At 43.6% G+C, this 22157-nt stretch overlaps 1 protein-coding gene across 3 annotated transcripts in view; it reads right to left on the reverse strand.

Moving 5' to 3' along the window:
* ARHGAP8 (Rho GTPase activating protein 8) overlaps window positions 1-22157 on the reverse strand; it is a 157531-nt gene that overhangs the window by 34030 nt on the left and 101344 nt on the right. For all 3 annotated transcript variants that reach the window (XM_073621928.1, XM_073621931.1, XM_073621932.1), the window contains exon 9: window positions 2715-2788. In XM_073621928.1, coding sequence (XP_073478029.1) covers window positions 2715-2788 — 74 coding nt within the window. The remainder of the gene's footprint in view (window positions 1-2714; window positions 2789-22157) is intronic.

A 22157-nucleotide genomic window follows, 5' to 3' on the forward strand; every position in this document is an offset into this window, starting at 1 on the left:
CATGGGGTTCCCCTTAAAATCTATATCAGAGCCAAATAGCCTAGTATGGATTGGAGGAGACCCTCATGTCGTTTTTTTCACATTTATGTATTGCCAGCAATATGTCAGTCAGTTTTGCCACAGCAGGTTCTATTCACTGTACAGAAACAGATGCACCATTTTAAAGGCAGACTAAGGGGACCCCCCAGGCACTATATTTAATGGTTTTTAATGGTTACATTTTGATGGTTTCACTTTAAACATCATTAAAATCACGTAAATGTAAGGAAGGAAGGGAGTGTGCTAGGGAATTGACTTTTCCTGGTGTACTCCAATGTTCTAGCACAGTTCATTGTAGGTACATGCAAGTGAATAAAAAAATCAAATTACCATATTTATCAGCGTATAACACACACTTTTTTCCCCTGAAAATAGGGGGAAAATCCCGGGTGCATGTTATACGCCGACAGCGTACCTCGGTGGGGAAGGAGGGGGACGAGTGCCGCCGGAAATCACTGAGCCGTCATCTCCACACCACTTGGCACTCACTCGGCTCGCACGTCACACACAAAGTTCCGCCTCCGCCAACGGCATTGGACCAGTGTTCTGTCTATCACAGGAGCTGGTCCAATGCCGATGGCGGAGGCGGGACTGTGTATGTGACTTCCAACTGAGAGCCGAGTAAACAGATGACGGCTCGGTAATTACCTGCGAGGAGAGATGGTGAGCTGCATTGATGGGGGAGATGGGCACAGATCAGGCTGCAGATGGGCATAGATCAGGCTGCACTGAAGCTGCAGATGGGCACAGATTAGGCTGCAGTGAGGCTGCAGATGGGCACTAATCAGGCTACATTGATGCTCGCTGACCATTATTTTGCTTTAAAAATTGTGGGCCGTGTTATACGCCGGCACGTGTTATACACCGATAAATACGGTACTTGATTTTTCTATGCTTTTACTTGCATTTTTAATGTTAGTGATAGCGTCTCCTTAATGTTCAACTCCAGCTAAGGCTGTCTTTTAGTTTTTGGTAAAGCAGGGAGGGGTTAGATGCTCTATTGGGCTTTTACTGTTGTCTGTTATTTTATTGGGGAGATTCTGAGCTAAATTGAGAGTTTTTGCCCTGACAAAAGTGTTTGTGTCTTTTGACACCAGCAAAATTAGGCATTTCAATCTCAGGGACCAGGAGAAGTGAGAGAGGGGGAAGCACCTTGAAGGAGACATATACAGCAATAAAACCCTGACAGTGGTTTTATCCCTTCTCTACCAAAAACAGAATGAATAAAAAGGTTTGGCTCTAGATACACTTTAATTTCTGCCCAAGTTCTGCCCAAATGCTTCTGACCTGTGTCTAAAATACTGATAGAACAAACAGTTCTCAATAATAATAATATATGGTACAGTTCAAATACGGATAGTAGCTGAAGAGGACTTTAGAAAAAGCTCTTCAGGAGTCAAGGAGGGTGACTCACCACAATAAACGTCATTTTATATGTACACCAGTACAGCACCCCGCAGCATGCCAAAGCCAGCGTGATATAGATGGTAAGCCAGTTTCTGGCTTTCAAGGAACACCAGTAAAAAGAACCACTTAACCAATAATTTATGGTATGATTCATACTAATATATTTAACAGGATTGTATGGGGCAGATTCTATGTATTTATGTGTGATGCAATATAGCCTTATTATCTCAAGGGATATTCATGTGACTGCACGGCACCAGCTTCTACTGTGCAGAAATTAGGGATTATGGGAAAGAATGGAGTAAAGCCGGTTATATACACTTACATTTTTTTTTTTCGTTCAGCTGGCAGGCTAAGCATAAAAAAAAATGAACAGGTTCCCCCATTCACACGAGGGACTCCTCTGCTTCTAGAATAAACAGATCAGTGTTGCAACCACTTGGCTGCAGCGGCTGATCATATGACAGTTTTCCAACAATACCTTTCAACATAAGTCAATCTACCGATCAACTTCAGTTGAACAGGATGACCACACACAGATCAAAATTTGGCTGGCTTCTGATGAACTGGCTGAATTTCGATCCTTGTGTACCCACCTTAAGGGCCCATCAGGAACCAGTTTTATCCTCCTGCAGTAGTAATGCAATAACTTGCTCTGACAAAGCCACGAGGTAGCCATTTCTCATACTTTCAATATAACATCAATGCCCCTGGAAAGGTTTACACATGCTGTCCTCTAATACAATGGGAAAATACTTAATATTGTTGTATATTGGTATATTACTGCTTTCATTGTTTTAGAGGAGGTAATGTCAAACATTGGATCCAAAGCTATGTCAATAAGGGTCAACAATAGCTTCACCTTTTGACATATCTGGCCTATGCCATGTATAATACAACCCTCAATTCTAGTTAGGTTCTAAGTTAGGAAATGTTTTACTCATAGAAACTCATGTAGGAAGGATATGCCCATGTGGGAATGGCTACCCAAACTTTCCAAATAAAAGGCCAGCAGCAAAAGCTGAAAGGGGGGGCTCCGTAGAAAAATAGAAGAATTAAGAAAGAAAGACTGTGCCAGAGGGGACTTCACAAGACCAAAAAAAGAACTTCACTTGGGGATGACACTAGCCCCCAGTAAGAAAGAAAGACAAGACAAAAAGATAAGAAAAGGATAACAGGCAAGAAGAAAAGGAAAAGGAAGTGAAAGGAAGAATGGAGTTACATTGTGACACCCACTTTAAAGAATGAAATAATTCTGAATTCCTTACCTTTCACTTTCAGGTACGAAATTGTCTGTTCCATGACTGGGGGGATCAGCTCTCCTTTGTTTTTGTTCTTTAGGCTGAACAAAATAAAATATCAAATTAATAGGACAGAAATTAGGTCATTCCTCTTTTCATATCACAGTGACATTACCAGTTCCTAATGAACTGATAGGTTGAATGATTGCTTTTGCCGAACATGACTACTCCTGATGGCCATGGGTGAAAGGTCCTCCTTGAAACAGAACTATGGTCATAGAACTTTTTCCATGTAGATACATATTTTAACCCTTTACTGGACACCTTCTGAAAATGCAAGTTGTCTGGCTCTCTATGCTTTTAATGCTTTCTAAAACACTGACCGGGAACAAGCCTGCAGAAAGTCAATGTGAACACAGAGCTCCTGTTTTGCAAGACTTTTCTACAGGGAAAGTACTAAATCTATCAGACTGGAATGACAGCCAATGAACTAGTATTTTCAGAAGCAGGCAGCCTCCATACCTCCTAAGGAAAGAAAAGAATCCCTGGTTCTATCCAAGGCACTGGTCACATGATCGATGAAAAAAACAAATGTTATAGTTCAAACAGCATCTGTAACTGGCCAGATTTGCATGAGCATCACTTCCACATGATCCACCAGCAGAGTAGCATTTGTCTCCTTAAAGCTACCCTGTCACCAATAGAAAAGTTTTTTTTTTTTTAAATGCCTACTGTGTTTTTGCTTTTTTGTCAGTTCGCTAGCAGAAGAGTCGGCTGATCAGGCGGTGGATCAGGCAGTGGAACGCACTCTGGGCTCACTTCAAGCGGGAGCAAGCGAGGGCGGCTGCTTCATACTTCACCTGACATCGCTGAGCCTGTTTACTTCAGTGCCGAGGAAAGGCACTTTTAAAAGTAAGCGGCCACTTGGCCTGTAGTTTTTATATGTTTTTTTTTAATTAAACGGAATCACACTATGGTATTGCCTTTTCCACCTTTTTTCTAAAATATCATTCTGGCGGAGCTTTTCCTGGATTATCCACCTGGCACCAGTAAAGATCATAGACCATTTACAAAGTCCCACCTGACCTATCTTTTTAAGTAAAGAGGTCATGGTGGTTTGGTAAGTAGGATACATACCTCTACTCACCGAGTGTCACTGTATGCAAAATCACCCTTTGGCAGTGGTGATGGTGTAAAAGATCAGATTACCTCACATAATTTATGGACGTTGTTTTGGCACATTTGCTGGCTGTTCATTGATGCACATTGCACTTTTTAACTCTTTGTGTTCAGTGTTCACTTATACTGTACCTAACAAAGATGTATATGATGGTATAGCAGTCCAGAAAACTTGACACAATTTGTGGATGCTTAGTTTGATATATCTGCAGGCAGGTGTGTGATATGTCTGCTAGGAGCATAATATATCTGCTGGCTGTTTACTGATGCACGTTATATTCACAATTATTTTGTCATTATATATCTTTTTCTATGTACATATGATTACATTTAGCACGGTATTGTTCAACCTTAATCTCCTTTTTTTGGTATTGTTGACATTGATCATGAAATACTGAGCACTAGCACTTTACTGTCACACTTACATACTATTAGCGCCCCCTTATTATTATACATCCCCCACCAACAGCCCCTTCTCTCCTTGCATGTCATAGCCCTTTTCTGGGAGTGTTTAATTATTGTACATTTTGGCCAAGCCCCTCCATTCCTCCTCCCACCTCCCTATATAATGTTTTGTAGCTGCTAGGGGAGGAGCATAGGTGAATACTAGAGAGCAGCCATTCTCACCCAGGGTTCCGTGGAACTCTGGGGTTCCCCCCAATTTGCTAGAGGTTCCTTGAGCTGTGGCTGATGAACCACCTATTTGATGATGTCTACAGAGTTCAAGGTTCAGAACCACTTAGCAAAGCCAGCAGCATGACACCAAATATCTTTTTAGCTGTCTTTAAGGGTGGCATTTTGAACACCACTTTAAGGGGGACATTCTATTGACCACCAATATAAGGAGCATTGTTCCTATTGAGCCCTGATGATTTGGTTTTAGGAAGGGTTCCTCGAGGGTTAAAAGGTTGAGAAAGTCTGCTATAGAGTACCACTTGTGTAACAGCTCTGAGTCTGCTGGGGCTGTCACAATCACATCCAAGATGGGGGCATCCAACAGCAGTCTCAGGGCTTTGGATGTCTACAACCAAGGATTTTACAGGTAATTAACATGCATACAATATTTTAAATACAATGAATAAAACACTTGAAATGAATGGTCTGGTGACAGGGTCTGCTTTAATGTGTTGCATTCTAGCTGATGGCTTACGCTCTGAAGTAGCAAAGGCGAAATACGTACAAAGCAGGTGAGTGTTCACTCTGCATGTTCTGGATTCAAGTTGACAACACAATTAGACATTAGCGTAAAGATTTCAGCTTTTTCCTTGCCATCAGTGAAATCAGTATTTGTGCTGCAAAATACAATTTTAAAAGAAACAATAAAATGACTTCAAGTCAAAACATTGTGTAGCGCAGTGGTTCTCAACCTGGGGGTCAAATGATGATTTGACAGGGGTCACCAAATCCTGGGCTGTCCCTGGAGCCTGTAGCCGCCCAGCAGGGCTGTCCCTGGAGCCTGTGGCCGCCCAGCTGGGCTATTCCTGAAGCCCGCGGCCGCCCACTCAGCTTCTTCGCAGCCGCCCATTCAGTTCACGGCATGGCTGGGGGGGCAGAGACTAGAGGTCAGCTGGCTGGTGAGGAATGTGAACTGGGAGGGTCTGGAGGAGACTCTATCTCCTGATTTCGGCATAGGTGTCACTGCTACGAGACACCACTAAGTCAGAGATACAGTGAAGCTGGAGACGCAGTGAGTAACACTACCTGTGATTGTAGTTGCCATTAAAAGTCCCCACTACAGTTCTAAGATCAGCAGATGACCTTGATCAAGAGCACCCAAGTTGGCTGATCAGATCTCCCCTCAGCATTGCAACTCATTCCAACTCCCACCAGCACTGCCACTCATCCCATTCTCCCCCCCCCCCCACCAAGGAGTAAGAGAAGGAATGAAAATAGAGAATACATGGAAGGGAGAGGAAAAGAGGGGGAGGAACAAAGAAAAAGGGAGAGAAAGAATAAGAGAAAGAACAAGAAATTAGGATAGAGCGAGGGATGGGGAAAAAAACCCAAGAAATTAGGATAGAGAGAGATAAAAGGGAACGAAAGGAGAACAAAGAGAAAGAGTGGCACATCCTAAAATGTACCATAAGGGGTTTAATACTGTATGTGTGGAAGAGACTCAGGGAGCGCTAAATGTCCGTGGGTTTAGGGGCGCAAATTACTTGTCTTGCCTTGGGTGCTGACAACCCACACTACAAAAATAATTTTATTGTTAGGTGTCCTCACAACTTGTGAAATTTTATCAAGGGGTCACAACACTAGAAAGGTTGAGAACCACTGGTGTAGCGGGTGTCTCATTCTATAATCCACGACCCCGCCAAGCTGGCAGGAACAATGTACACAGGATTTCCAGCTTGGAGTTAGGGAGAGCTTCCTGCCAGCAGCTGCAAGGGGGATTTCCCCCCCCTCCCTTTTTCACTGAGTCTGTTGTAATATGAGCACATACTGTACACACAGAGCTGTGCATTCAGTAGCCTCTCTTGTGCCCCTATTGGCAGGAAGAAGTAAGCCAATTAAAGGCACAATTACAGCAGCCAATCAGAGAGACTGTACTAAGCTGCAGGAAGCAGCTGCAATGGATTTTGAGACATGCAGTTCCCTCACCAGGCCGCTCTATAGCATGGTATTCAGGAAGGAACTAAAAAGAGCCCAGAAAGTTCTGTGACAGGAAAGAAAAAGACTCCATTTTGTGTCCTGAGGAAAAGCCAGTCAGCCTTAAGGGAGGGAAGAGACCAGACCTGAGGGAGAGATACAAAGATGCAGAAAAATTGCTTCAAGCTATTGACCTGTCGGTATAGAGTACCTGCTAAACTGGCTAGGGTTTTTCCAATAATCTCTGATGCCTACTGGAGAGGCTGGGGACTGAGGGGCACTTACCTACATATTTAGTGGGAGTGCCCAAGGCTCCAGACGTTTTGGCAGGATATCAGGGCTCAGATCAAAGTGATCTTAGATATTGAGATGTCTGACTCTCCCTTGGAGTTCTTGCTCCACGTGCCGCCTATTCCTCTCAGCCATTACTGCAAGTCAGTTCTACCTCATCTCCTGAATGCAGCCAGGCACCTAATCCCTGTTCACTGGAAAACAGCCTATGTTCTGGGGCGAGCTGATATGATCCACTTGGTAAACAACATAATGGCTGCGGAGCAGTGGATGGCAACGTGCAAGGACCGATATGAAAAGTTTTGTGGAATTTGGGCCACTTGGAAACATTACACTTCTGTTATCTCACAGTCCCCACAGCCATCAACCGTAGGGCCCCATACACCCCTATAGTCAAGGAACTGATCTAGCTTAGTTTTGTTAAATTTCGGGGAAGACCTGCCTGGTTCCATAGAATATTTTTGGAATTATAATTTACTTTCTCACTTATAGTGCTGCCTGTTGTGTGTTTTTGTTTAGTTATTTAATTAAATTAATTTTTTGTGTTTCTTTATTATTTTTGTGTTTGATCCCCTCTCACCCCCCCACCCCTTTTACCTGCCCCGGCCCATCCTGGTCCTCATAAACAAGTTTTGCAACTGGGATCATAGCTATTGATTGGCATAATGCCGGTATATGATTGTATTACAACATGTATAATTTTCAATGGTTATGCTGATACGCCTTTTTCACCATGTTCAAGTCAGTAACCTTTGCCTTCGTGCCAGTTTGGGCTCTCTGTTTTCTGTTCTTTGTAAGCTCAATGTTTGTGAAAATCAAAATAAAGACTACATTAAAAAAACAACACTATGGACAAATGCAATTGCAAAGTACAATGTCAACCTTAGTATCCTTTAACATGCATTGTGATCTAATCGTATAACAGATTAGCATATCATAGCCATGTGTATTGTGATTCTCCTAAGCCAGCCATAGGCGAAACGATTTTCTTTCCTGTGACTCGACTTCCCCATCAACACAGTCATTGTTGATGGAGGAATCCTTGGCAGGTGGGGGAACACAGTGATTTTTGCTAGCAGCTATAACAGCTGCTAGCAATAATCACATGTAAAATCCAGCAAGCTGGATGTACCCAAGTTGATCGATCGATCAACTTGGGTACATTCAGCCTGCCCATACATGGTTCGAATTGAGATTCGAACCATCTATGGTCAGATTTATAGTCTTGTAATAAGCAATGCTCTGAACCTCCATACAAAAATAATTTGCAAAAAAATATATACAACAATATATTTTATTATATTTAAAGTGATTGTAAAAATAAAGAACATGTTATACTTACCTGCTCTGTTGCAGTGGTTTTTCACAGAGCAGCCCAGATCATTCTGTTCTCGGGTCCCTCTTCTGTGCTCCTGGCCCTTCATGCCTGTTCAGTGCCCCCACAGCAAGCAGCTTGCTATGGGGGCACCCGAGCCGAGTCACAGATCCCTGTGTCCATTCAGACACAGAGCCCCGCCCGGCTCTGCCTCTCTCTCTCCTGATTGGCTAGCTGACTTTGATTGACAGCAGTGGCAGCCAATGGCGCCACTGCTGTGTCCTAGCCAGAAAGAGAGGCAGAATCTCGGACGGCTGAGACACTCGTGGACATCGCTGGACAGAGTAAGTGTTAGGGGGGCCAAGGGAGGCTGCTGCACACAGAAGACGTTTTATCCTAATGTATAGAATGCATTAGGATAAAAAACCTTCTGCCTTTACAACCCCTTTAAAGTTATATTTTTGGTGAACTACAATCTCAGTTAAAACACACTAAATTTAATATAAATTGAATGGACCCTGATGACTTTAGTATGGTTGCCATATCTCCTACAAAGCATTATTTCACTAATGGCCTAGAATTGCCAGTTTATAGTACTTCCTTTGGCTTAACGATCTGTGTAGTTAGTACGGATACCTGGGTCACACAATCTAACAAATTATTGTTGACCCCAAACAGTTCAATAAGCAGTGGCTCGCCTCTGGTTGAGTAATGAGAATTGAGTAGTGTGTTTCTGTAGTGACTGGAGAGATCTTAATAGTATTGAGCAAAAGAAATCTCTGCACTGGGTACCTTGAAAGAGATTTTATTAAAGCCCAACTCTAGCAAAAACCTTTTTCTCAGTTTTGGATTCACAGTAGAAGACTTAAAACTTTAGTCTGGTTTTAAGTCTGTCTGTGTTTACCAACGGGAATTGAAACTGGAATTTAAATCAGCTAAATACATTCCAGTTGCATAAAAATAAAAGTTGCAAAGTCTATAATTTTTTTTAATTTTCTTTAGAAAGCAGCCACAGTCCAAGTAGAAATGCATGCCCCTGCCATTATGCTTCCACTCTCTCTATGTGGAAGCAGTGGTCTCCCTGCAAAGGTCTGATGTGGTGAGTCAGATAGGGAGATCCTGGTGAGTGAGACCTTTAGCTCTGCAAGCAACAAGTCTTATGCTCTCCCACTGAATGGAGAGCTCTACCTGGCTGTTGCTTATTGTTGAATGCAATGCTAGCAGGTAATGCGAAATATAGCCAAATATCAGAATTCTGTTCCTCCTCTTCAGCTGAGATCAAATGGCCAAATTCCCATGTTTTTGGTCACGTAAAATAAAAAAAATTGGATTAGTTGTGCAGAGAACCTGAACTCTGCTCTATCCCCTTAATGCTCATGTAACAAGATGCCTAGGCTTTCAGTCATGGTCTAAAGACCAAAAGGAGTGTAAACTCTGCTCCTCCCTCTTACCATAGATTATTTGCCCAAAAGCAGTGTTGCAGAGTATCTGACCTCTACTCCTCCCATACAGCAGAGATCACAGGACCAAATGCCTAGTCTTGGTCATGAAACTAGTTGCATTGGATCCTGAATTCTGCAGCCAAGGTAGGGGGGGTAGCCTAGGCAGGTTAGAAAATAGTGTACAAGGGGATTTTAGATCAGGTTGAGGTCAGTAAAAAGCTGGGCATACACCTTGATTGTACAGTCTTCTTTTGATTCATCAGCAACTCTATAGTGTGAGACCCTACCTAATTGGACAAAAACAGAATGGACTTTACCTCTTTACTGTCAGGGTCAAAACAAACCTTAAAAGGAGAAGTCCAGCTTGAGCTTTTTAGGCTGGGTTTCTCCTCTGGGTCACAGGAGTGCAATTCGTTTTGCACTCCTGTGACCCGTTTTCAGTGGAGAGCGGTCTGAAGTCCGCTCTCTGCTGACGTTACTGCTATCAGTCGAGGCAGCGTGTCATCCCGACTTCCAAGTCTGGATCCGCCAGCTGCCTTGATTGGTGAAAGTCTCAGCGAGCCACTGAGACGGCCACTCCCCGCCCCTCCACAGATCAGCGCTCCAATGAGTGTGGAGAAGCAGAGAGGAGAGACGCTGACTGACAGGCAGCAGATCTCCGCTCAGGGATCTGTGAAAACCGAGCCATCGGCGATGTTCGGTGGCTTGGTTCTCAGTGCAGAGACGGCGGGGGACAAATACAGCATTGGTCTGATGCTGCATCCACATAGGTAAGTATGAATCTTTAATTAAAAAAAAACATACTTCTCTTTTAATGTCCAAACCCAAATTTGCAACTTTGGTATGTGTTAGTATACCTGTAAATATTGTTGCAACTACTTATAGTATCCAGATGTATTATACTTTGTTTTTCAGGAGCTCCCTCCTCACAGGATTTGATTACAGCCACTGGAGCCAACGGCTCCCGCTGCTGTCTCTGAGCATGTAATGCCGTGTACACACAGGCGGACTTTTCGGCATCAAAGGTCCGACGGTCTTTCTGATGGACTTCTGATGGACTTTCGAATGAACGGACTTGCCTACACATGATCACACCAAAGTCCGACAGATTCGTACGTGATGACGTACGACCTGACTAAAATAAGGAAGTTCATAGCCAGTAGCCAATAGCTGCCCTAGCGTTGGTTTTTGTCCATCGGACTAGCATACAGACGAACAGATTGTTCGACCAGACTCGAATCCGTCGGAAAGATTTGAAACATGTTTTAAATCTAAAGTCCGTTTGATTTTCGACCAAATAAAGTCCGCTGCAGGTCCGATGAAGCCCACACAGAGTAGGTCGAAAAGTCCGCCTGTGTGTGGTTCTCAACTCCTGTCCTCAGGACCCACTAACATGCCAGGTTTGCAAGAAAACTGAAATACATCACAGGTGATATTATTTGCTGCTCATTGATTGCAGTATTCTATTCTGCATCTCCTCAAGGTAATACTTAAAATCTGGCCTGTTAGTGGGTTCTGGGGACAGGAGTTGAGAACCACTGGTGTAAGGGGAGAGAGAAACTAGCACCGCTGCAGGCAGGCACAGCGCTGGATCAAGATAGGACTCAGGTAAGCATAAAGAGAGGCTAGGAGGCGATACAACTAGTATTTTTTAGCTTAATGCAGGAAATGCATTCAGATAAAATATTTCTTGCCTGTAGAACCACTTTAACCACTTAAGGCTCGGCTTAATGACCAGGCCATTTTTGAGATACGGCACTGTGTCGCATTAACTGACAATTGAGCGGGCGTGCAACGCTGTACCCAAACAAATGGACGTCCTTTTTTTTCTCCACAAATAGAGCTTTCTTTTGGTGGTATTTGAACACCTCTGCGGTTTTTGCACTATAAACAAACAAGGAGCAACAATTTTGAAAAAAAAAACGATTTTTTTTAACTTTTTGCTATAATACATATCCCCAAAAATAATTCGCAATAGACGTAAATTGATTGGTTTGCGCAAAAGTTATTGTGTCTACAAACTATGGGATAGATTTAGGGACTTTTATTTTTTTTTTTAGTGTTTCTACTGGTTATGGCGGCGATCTGCAATTTTTAGCGGGACTGCGACATTGCGGCGGACAAATCTGATCCCAAATGACACTTTCTGGGGACCAGTGACATTATTACATTGATCAGTGATACAAAAATGCACTGATCAATGTAAAAAAGACACTGGCAGAGAAGGGGTTAACACTAGGAAGCGATCAAGGGGTTAACTGTGTTCCTTAGGTGTGTTCTAACTGTAGGGGGATGGGCTACCTGGGACATGACAGAGATCACTGTTCCCGATCACTGGGAACAGAAGATCTTTGACATGTCCCCTGCATGCTCCCGCAGCATGCAACGGATGCGAGAGCACGCCGGCGGTGGTGAGCGCCCGCCACTGCGCGAGCCGACGTACAATGACTGCGGTTTGCGCAGGAGAGCCAACCTGACCTGCCGCAGGACAACTGCGGCGGATGGTCGTGAAGTTGTTAAGGTAGGCCTTCATATTACATAGCTTTGGTAGACCTAAAGAGGATGGTACAGGAATTGTACAGTCAGGTTATAATGTGTGTGCCGTCCCTTAAAGTGATTTTAAAACATTGTAAAACAACCCATTCAGTTTAAAGTAGAAATGAAAGGCAAAACATTTGTGAATAGATATAAAAAAAAAAAAAAAACACTCCAAATATCTTTTTTTACTTCAATTTTAGCTGCCTCGGAGGGGACAGGGAAGGGGGCAGGACGAGCGGCGTCAGATTACATACAGTGAGAATCTCCTGTTTACTTGGTGGCCTCTGTAATAGGAAGTTCCGTCTCCTGGGCCGCCATTGCACCACTGTTCTGTCTATGATAGGAGATTCTCACTGTATGTAATCTGTCGGCGCTCATCCCACCCCTCTCCCTGTCCCCTCTAGGCTGCAGATGGGCATCGATCAGGCTGCACTGATGGCAATGGTGAGGCTGCTGCATTGATGTGGACTGGTGAGGCTGCATTGATGTGGACTGATGAGGCTGCATTGATGGCACTTGTGAGGCTGCAGATGGGCATTGATCAGGCTGCATTGAAGGCAATGGTGAGGCTGCAGATGGGCACTGACCCTTATTTTGCTTCAAAGTTCCTTATTTAAAATTTAAGTTTTTTTCCTGAAACTTCCCTCTGAAAATGAATGTGCGTGTTATACGCCGATAAATACGGTATATTCCCTCTGTTCTCATCTGCATAAGAGCTGGGGAGGAGAAGCACAGCCAGAGAACTGACCACAGTGTGTTCTTCTGCCGAGTGTGGTCAGTTTTTGATAGGAAAGCAGAGAGACTGGTGGGAACACCAGGGATTTCACACAAAGGAAGCAATACAAAGAGAGCAGCATACTTTTTCATACAAGTACATGCTATAGCAGGCACATATCAGGAATATAATGTGAAATGTTGGGTTTACATATTCTTCTTTAAGATCTGATTGATTGAATTGCGATTCAATCGCTATATTCCAGCGTGACCATCATTTTATTACTTTTAGTCCAAGTACCAGAATCCAGTGCATCGCCAGAAATTACAATCATTAAAATGAAGTCATCCTGCAACTTGTAATATTCCTTGAAACTGACAAAACCATTTTCAATCCCTGTTTCGCAGAGCAAAAAGCTTTGCCGTCCGCACAAATTCAATTTTACTTGGCAATGAATTTCTTTTATCAACTGAATCAGTTCCCTCAAATTGCCGCCAGCGATGACACGTTTCTTCCTGTTCTAACAAGCCTGGGTAATTGGATGCTTTACACTAGTTGTTGAGAACTAATAAAGGAAGCTTGGAAATGTCTTTGGCTGACCCTTTGTTTAGAGGGATCAAGCCTTTCCGTATTTGCACCGTTAGAGCGACATTCAATCAAGGTGAACATTTTTCTTTCTTTTTTAAATAAAGTCATTTCTCCATCTGAGCGCAACAGATGTGTGAGTAGAGGAAAACTTGACACTATAACACCTTGGCAATTTTCACCAGTCTACTGATTAATTGTCAGCCTAGGAGACTCTTGAGAAAGTTTTGCTGAAGTGACACAGAGGGATCATGCTGACCAATACTCCACAAGCTGCGGGTAATCTAACCCCCAATAGATTTGGTTCATGCTGGAAAAAAAAAAAAAAAACTGCATCCACCAAGGTTCCAGTTAAATATATAAAAAACAAATTAATTACAATTGCACAAGCACTGCACTGTTGCAATTTCTTACAATTCCACTGTCCAGTTAATGATACAATGATCGGGGGGCGTGTCCGACTTCCGGTATGTGAGGTAACTTCTCTTCAGAGCTCCGACCGCGCCAAAATCCTGACTGATCCTGTAGACCTATAGACCACGCATATTCAACCCAAACTTACCAGAGTGGATAGAGGAACAATCCGGGCACCCGAATATGGTAAAATACGGCCCAAGTATGGACCCCACACCCGCAGAGAAGCTGGCAAAGTATGCCCATGGAGACTCTCAAGATGGCGCCCGGCAGAGAGGGAGACGGCCGGTTAACGCTGACCCACCAGACCACGAGTGGACTGAGGGGGATGGAGACTGGCTGGATCCGACCGACCCGCTGGCTCATCCCCTGCCCTCTACCCACACAGACTCTGAGGAGAGTGGCTCCGGGACACAGGGAGGTGAGCCGACGCTGCTGCAGATCATGGACACTATTAAGAGCTGCCATGCGGCCTTATCCACGCAGATAGAAACCATCCGAGTAGACTTTGCCTTACTTAAAGATGACGTCCGCAAAGTGAAGCAGCGAGTAACACAGACGGAACAAAGAATAAGCACAGTGGAGGACGATCTTCACCCCTTGTTACTGCAGGTGAGAGACATGTCGGCGGACAACAAATCCCAGGAGGCCAAATTAGGAGATATCGAGGACAGGCTGAGGAGGAGCAAACCCAGATTCATAGGTTTCCCAGAAGGCACGGAAGGGAAGAATCCAGAGGAATTCCTGCAGTCCTGGCTTAAACAAACATTTGGGCCGGAAAATTTCTCCCACCTATTCGCTATTGAACGTGCACACAGGGTCCCACTGAGACCCCCCATCCCAGGGAGATATCCCAGACCCATGTTGGCGCGCTTCTTATACTTCAGAGATAAAGAGACCATACTGAGGAAGGCCCGTAACTTACCTGAACTGTTACATAATAATAATAAGATCTCTATTTTCCCTGATTTTTCTGCGGCTACGCAGAAACAAAGAGCAGCATTTCAAAGTGTAAAGCAACGGCTGAGGGAACGCAGTCTACCATACAGTATGCTATATCCAGCTAAACTGCGTGTGGTGCACAAGGGACAAACACAGTATTTTCTGTCACCCAAGGAAGCGAATAGATGGCTGGAATCCCTGGGACAGGCCTAATGCAAGGGACACCCACAGCAGAATGTAACATCACCTAGCAAAGCCCAGGATGCCTCCTGGATTGAAGACGACGACAGATTTTTATTTTTTTTTATTTTTACTTTTTATCACAGGTACATTCTTTATCCGTAATAATATACAGAAAGATGAAGAAATATTGGGTTGCAAGATCCTGCTGAACTCTAATTCACACAGGAACACTAATAAGAAACTTTAAAGCGGTACAGTGAGTGTTCAGGAAACTCCCACATACCTTAACCTAAAGCCTCCTGCCCGGCTGGTGCAGGAAGATTTCCCCCCTTTAGGGAACAATTTGCTGCAATGTTTGGGGTAAAAGTCTGCGGGTTGTTCGGGGCTGCAGGCAGGGTGGGGGGAGGGGAAATTCAACTCAGTGAAGATGATTTCAGGAAAAGTTATGTTTTTTTTGTTGTTCTCTTTTTTTTGGTTAATGTTGGGTATTCTCAAAATTCAATCTATCACAAGTGTTGGAGAAGAGTGTGCACTGTGAATGGTTTTTGCATCTGCATGCGAATGCTGTTTCAAATAGATAAGGTTAAAAATAATGCTGCTATATATTATATGGAGAGGTTGAGTGATAATGCCTCTGTACTAACAGTCTATCTTTGGAAGACATTACTATTCCACTACCAAAATAAGTATCCTAAGAAATATATCACTTATGTGTCCTGATGCAGTCTTTTAGGCTCCTCTCCTGGAACGTGAGAGGGCTCAATTCCAAGATCAAACGAGCGTTGGTATTTAAATATATTTTAAAGCGAAAACCACATATTATATTTTTCCAGGAATCACATTTAGTAGGCTCCAAAACCTTAGCCCTTCACAGAGCTGGTTTCAGTAGGGCGTTTCACTCAACTTACTCCAGTTATGCCAGAGGGGTATCTGTACTGATTGCCAAATCACTTATATATACTGTTAAGACGGTGAAACTTGATCCTATGGGCAGATATGTGGCTCTGGTATTGATTATTGATAATCAGGTATACACTTTTGTAGCTATCTACATACCACCACCGTTCACAATTAAGGTATGGGAGGCAATGATGATGGAGGTGTTGAAGGTGGCGGAGGGTCCTCTTATTCTGGCTGGTGACCTAAATGCAGTATTATCTCCAGATACAGATAGACATGGGATGGCTACGATGGGAGGGTCTCCATTGGAGGCATGTGTAAAACCTTACGATCTGGTGGAGGCTTGGAGGTGGAAGCACCCAGACATTAGGGAATATTCTTGTTTTTCCTCCACCTTCAATACTCTCTCCAGGATAGATTTATGTTTTGTGTCAAAAGAATTGCTGCCGAGGGTGTTGGATGCTCAATATTTACCATGGGCCATCTCGGATCACTCCCCCATGCTTCTCACCATTGATATGGAGAGACCTAGGGGATATGTGGTGTGGAGATTAACCCCAATGTGGCTTAAAGAGGAATGCTTTGAGAGGTCAACTGCTTCATCCATTAATACTTTTTGGGTAGAAAACAAAAATGAGGTTCCAATTGGAATCACCTGGGACGCTTTTAAGGCCACAATGCGGGGCTCCACAGCGGGACTAATTAAACAGCTCCAGTTAGATAGGGGCTGGAAGGTGAGGGAGGCTGAGCAGCTAGCCACTGAGTCGGAGGTGGAATATATTAAAAACCCTACCTCTGCTACACATAAACTATGGAGGGAAAATATAAGACAGTTAGACTTAGTATTAATAGAAAAACACAGAAGAAGTTACTTTACCAAGCTCAGAGGATCTTTGAATTTGGGGATAAGAACAGTAGATTACTGGCATATTTAGCTCATTCCCAGCAGGCCCCAACCTCTATACCGCATATAAGAGATAAGAACATGACACTATGTACATCACAAGGAGATATAGCGAACGCATTCTTAGAATTCTATAAGGATTTATACACCTCAAGGGCTGATTATGTAGTGGAGGAAGTCCGAGAATACTTGGGGCCAATACCCCTATTAGAACTCTCGGAGGAGAAGGCGAAAGAACTGGATAATCCCTTCTCGGTTGAAGAGGTTATCTCAGCTATTGGGGCATTAAAACCTAATAAGACTCCTGGTTTAGATGGATTCCCGGTGGAGTGGTATGGGACGTATGCTGAAATCTTGGCCCCTAAGCTCTTGACTATATATGAAGATGCGTATAATAAGGGTATATTACCCGAATCTATGAGAGAAGCACTGATAGTGCTGATCCCAAAGCCGCATAAGGACCGTGATCTATGTGAGTCATACCGACCGATATCGCTCATCAATGTAGACGCCAAAATTTTAGCTAAACTTTTGGCAAGGAGATTGAACAAAGCTATTGCATCTGTCATTCACCCCGATCAAACAGGCTTCATTCCTGAAAGATTGACGGCCATAAACCTGAGACGTCTTTTCACCATAATTCAATCTAAGGGTCCTGCTCAAGATACCCGTGTGGTGGTATCACTAGACACGCATAAAGCGTTTGATTCTATAGAATGGCCATACTTGATTGCGGTCCTTGGTCGGCTGGGATTCGGTCCCAAATTTATAAAATGGGTTGAACTCTTATACGCAGACCCCCAAGCTAGAATAAGGATTAATAATACTATTACAGGACAATTTAAAATAGCTAGGGGCACACGGCAGGGGTGTCCTTTATCACCCCTGCTGTTTGCCCTGGCAATAGAGCCATTGGCGGCTCTGCTGAGGGCGGATAGATCAATCAAGGGCTGTATGATGAATGACAGGGAGGAGAAAACATCTTTATACGCAGATGATATGTTGTTGTATTTAGAGGAGGCGGGGAGATCACTGCGTATGGCCCTGAATAGAATTTCTGACTTTGGGGGGTACTCGGGATTCAGGGTGAACTGGAGTAAATCAGTGGTGTTTCCCCTGGATCCTACGTATGCTCCGGAAATACCACAGGACATCCCATTAACAATAGTTAACAAATTCAGATATCTGGGGGTTGAGATTCAGTTGCCATTGAATCTGTATGTGTCCAACAACCTATCCCCGGTTTGGAAAAGACTAAAGGAGAGTACACAGACCTGGGCCAAGTTGCCGCTTGGCCTACTGGGGAAAATCAACATATTTAAAGTGATTTATCTGCCCAGGTTTCTGTACTTGCTCTGGCATGCTCCAGTATATATCCCCAAGAAATGGTTCACGGATGTAAATAAGACAGTCTCCTCCTTTCTATGGGGACCTAAACCAGCTAGAATATCATTAGAAACACTTCACTTACCTATGAGAGAGGGAGGATTGGCCCTGCCAAATTTACGCTGCTACTACCTAGCTGCTCAGCTAACACATGTACATTGGTGGGGTGGATGAATCTCGCCTCGGTGGCAACACAAGCTGCTCAGGTATATTCGTATGAGGCATTGATTAATATACTGTATAGAAATGGACCTTATCCAGAACAAGGTGCTGACATTCTGAAGCTGTCATACAAAATATTTCATTTATGTAATGTTAAGATGAATGGCTCAAGCCTAGCGGGTTCTCCCAATGCCCCACTGTGGTATAACCCCCAACTTATAGAAATAGCTAAAATACCAGATGGGGCATGTTGGGCAACATATGGGATTAAATATGCACACCAGCTGTTCAGAGAAGGAGTCTTTAGATCATTTACAGACCTAAAAATTGAGTACGTCATTCCCAATGCTTTTTTCTTCAGATATCTTCAGCTACATCACGCTGTAATGGCTCAATATGGTAAAGGCACTATCAGTTTGGTCCCCTCTGTAGGGGAAAAGCTGATTGCAGAGGAAGACCATGCAAAAATGATCTCTAGGTATTATGCGGCTCTGCTACCATCCTCTAACCCGAAGGTGGAGAGGGTGGCGGCACAGTGGAAGATAGATATACCATCCATGGAAGAGGAGACTTGGACGGAGGTGTTGGATACAATGCTTTCCTCGGTAATATCAGCCAGAGATAAAATACTTCAGTTCAATTTTTTGCATAGAATTTACTATACACCGGAAAGACTACACAAAATGGGTAGGAGGGAACTCCCAGATTGCCCCCGATGTAATGTAGCAGTGGGGAACTTCTTCTATATGGTATGGCAATGCCCTCGGGTAGTGTTATATTGGAAGGAGATCCTTGCTTATATGGAGGAGAAACTTGAACTTCCAAATATATACTCCCCAGCTAGATGTCTTCTTGGAGACTTGGGGGAGGAGGAATTGCCCACATCACAAAAGACCCTTCTGAGAATAGTATTCTGCTATGCTAAGAAGGCATTGGCTCTAAAATGGAAACACTCAGACCCCCCTTCTTTACAGGACTGGTTGAAATTGGTTGATAACGCCATACCAATGTATAAACTTACATACCAGGCCAGAGGCAGTAACAAAAAGTTTGATAAAGTTTGGGGAAGGTGGATTAAAAACATATCTGGAGAAATTGCAGTGTAAAAAAAAAAAAAAAACTTACTACTACCGACAAGGATAGGATGATAAAAATGTTGAATACATGTGATGCGAAAGGACAAATGAAACAGAAGGAATGTGGATAAGATGCATAATATGGTAGATGGAGAAAGTAACAGTGCAGCAGATGACTTGTGAAATCAAACTTTATTGGTTATTTTCTAAGTTAAAAAAAAAAAAAAGGATATGTATTAATAATGTTACAGTTTAGATGATTGAGAACAGTCTGTAATGTGACCTGTTGCATTGTATGTAAACGATACAGTATGACATGAAACTGTAAATTTTGTAAATCTTAATAAATTTACCCTTTAAAAAAAAAAATGATACAATGATCATCCCTTAGGCCCTATTCACACCTGAGCTTGGCGTTTTCAGGCAAAAAAAAGCGTGATTTTACGGCGTTTTTTTACCGTGTTTTTACAGCGATTTTGCTGCGTTTTCTACAGCATTATGCCGCAATTTTGTGCAGGGCAAAAGGTCACCAATGTAAAAAGCAGAAAAATGCCCAAATCTTCCCGATTCGCGCAACAAAAAAGGGTCCAGAACTTGTTTATGCTTCAGGCGTAGGGCTTCAGGCATTTTGGAGTGGAGATGTGAATCATCTCCATAGAGAATAATTGATTTTTTCCCCTCCAGCGTTTTGTAGCTTCAGGCTTCAAGCTACAAAACGCTCAGGTGTGAATGGGCACTTACAGTTGGCAATACTAGAGCTGGAAGCCTGGGGCAGGAGATTGCTGCTCTTCCAGCTTTTAAAATTAATTCCCTAGTATTACAAGTGCAGGATTAAATAAAGCAAACAAACATACTTACCTAGATGGCTGCAGCATCGATCCGATGTTGCTGCTGTCCCCCACCAGCTCTACACCAAGAACTGAGAGATCAAAGAACGTTGATCACTCTGTTCTCGGGTCCACTCTGAGCACGGGGCGGTGACTTGTCAGTCACCACCCTGTGCTCTACCTCTTCAATGCTTACTGGAGCGCCAGGCTGTGGAGGGGGTGGGAACAGCTAGCTCAGGCTCTCAGCGGCGCACTGAGAGACTGAGACAGCTGCCAGCGGGGGCAGACTGACAACCCATGGGGCCCCCGGGCAATAGAAGATCATGGGGCCCCTGTGTCCCCACACTCAAGCCACACCTGCACAGGGAGACACAGGGGGGAGGGAGAGTGCACAGGGGGACACTGTGGGGGTGGGGGGACCAGGAGAGTATCATGGGCCAGGGCAAGTTCTTAAAAAAACATAATGCATACTACTGCTGTGCTGTCTGTTCTTATCACACTGATCTACTGCTGCACAGAAGGCAGGTCAGTGTGGGTGGCCAATGCGAAGATGAGACTCTGCTCCGCTGTCTGTCCGCTCTGTGTGCACTCTGCACTGCAGCCTCCAGCTCCCTTACCGACGCGGCAGTGAGATATGGCTCCACCCCTCAGCTGAATTCCCCAGGGGGAGAGGTGGCCGGAGGCGCGCCTGTCTCAGTCTGCAATAATCCCCATACGGCTGCCGCTGATGGCTCCGTGATTGCTCTTTCACTCTCTGATCCATCCCGACCAGCTCACTCCTCTCGGCAAGAAAGGATTTAGTTCACTGCTCCTTGGGGCGGGCATAGTGTACTCAATTCCGCAATCTGCATGATAAGCTGCGGGCACCTCCAGGGGCTGACAATTAATCAGTAGACTGGTGAAAATTGCCAAGGTGTTATAGTGTCAAGTTTTTCCTCTGCGCTGTAGCCGTCATTCGACTATAGCGCGGATCTGAAGAAATTAAAACAGCAGTCTGTTTCTCTGATTACCCTTAGAAGGTTTTTAACCTGTTGATCCTGCTAATAGATCCAATATATTTCCACTTCTGTTAACAGGGTGACAGCACTGTTCTGCTGCGTACCCTTTATATATATGTGTATATATATATATATATAATATAAATGTACTTTGTGAGCACCAAATGCCTTCACAAACCCAGTTATTGCCTTGTAAAAGAGGCAACAATATCACTACATAGCATGTGCAGAGAGTAGCGCTGTGGGAGGGACCCAACAGGCCCCTCCCACTACAGTCAAAAAACAACAAAGGAAAATTCACAGCTCACTAAACAGCCTACAACAAACCGAATTCTCCTCTCTAACAGTTCCCGTTAAAACCAGGGGTTTACTTTGCACACATTTGCAAATTTATACCCTGCAGGGCCACTTCACGGCACCCTAGAGAGGCTGTCTGTAGAAAACTACAATACCAGTCACCCTGCACAATGAAAGAGAGCAGCAGTGACCAGTTTTATAACAGGAAGCTCCTGCACAGCGGCAAGGTTTTACACTGGATTACTGCACAGATCTGGAAGAAATACACAAAGCACACCACGATCCAAGCAGGAATGCATAAAACTCTTGTATTTAGACAATAGACAATATATGCTCATCCCTGTTTTCAGATTTTAAGGATTTTTTTCTATTTTTAAAAAATTTACTTTTGAAATTACATAACACGTTGAAGACTAGATGGGATTTTAGTGATTGGGTTTACATACAGTGGATATAAAAAAAGTCTACACACCCTTGTTAAAATGTCAGGTTCCTGTGATGTAAAAAAATTAGACAAAGATAAATAATTTCAGAACTTTTTCCACATTTAAAGTGACCTATAAACTGTACAACTCAATTGAAAAACAAACTGAAATCTTTTTGGGTGGGGTGGGGAGTAAAAATAAAAAAATAAAATAATGTGGTTGCATAAGTGTGCACACCCTCTTATAACTGGGGATGTAGCTCTGTTCAGAATTAAGCATTCACATTCAAACTCATGTAAAAT

Source organism: Aquarana catesbeiana, linkage group LG03, assembly GCF_042186555.1.
Source record: "Aquarana catesbeiana isolate 2022-GZ linkage group LG03, ASM4218655v1, whole genome shotgun sequence".
NCBI classification, from domain to species: Eukaryota; Metazoa; Chordata; class Amphibia; order Anura; family Ranidae; genus Aquarana; species Aquarana catesbeiana.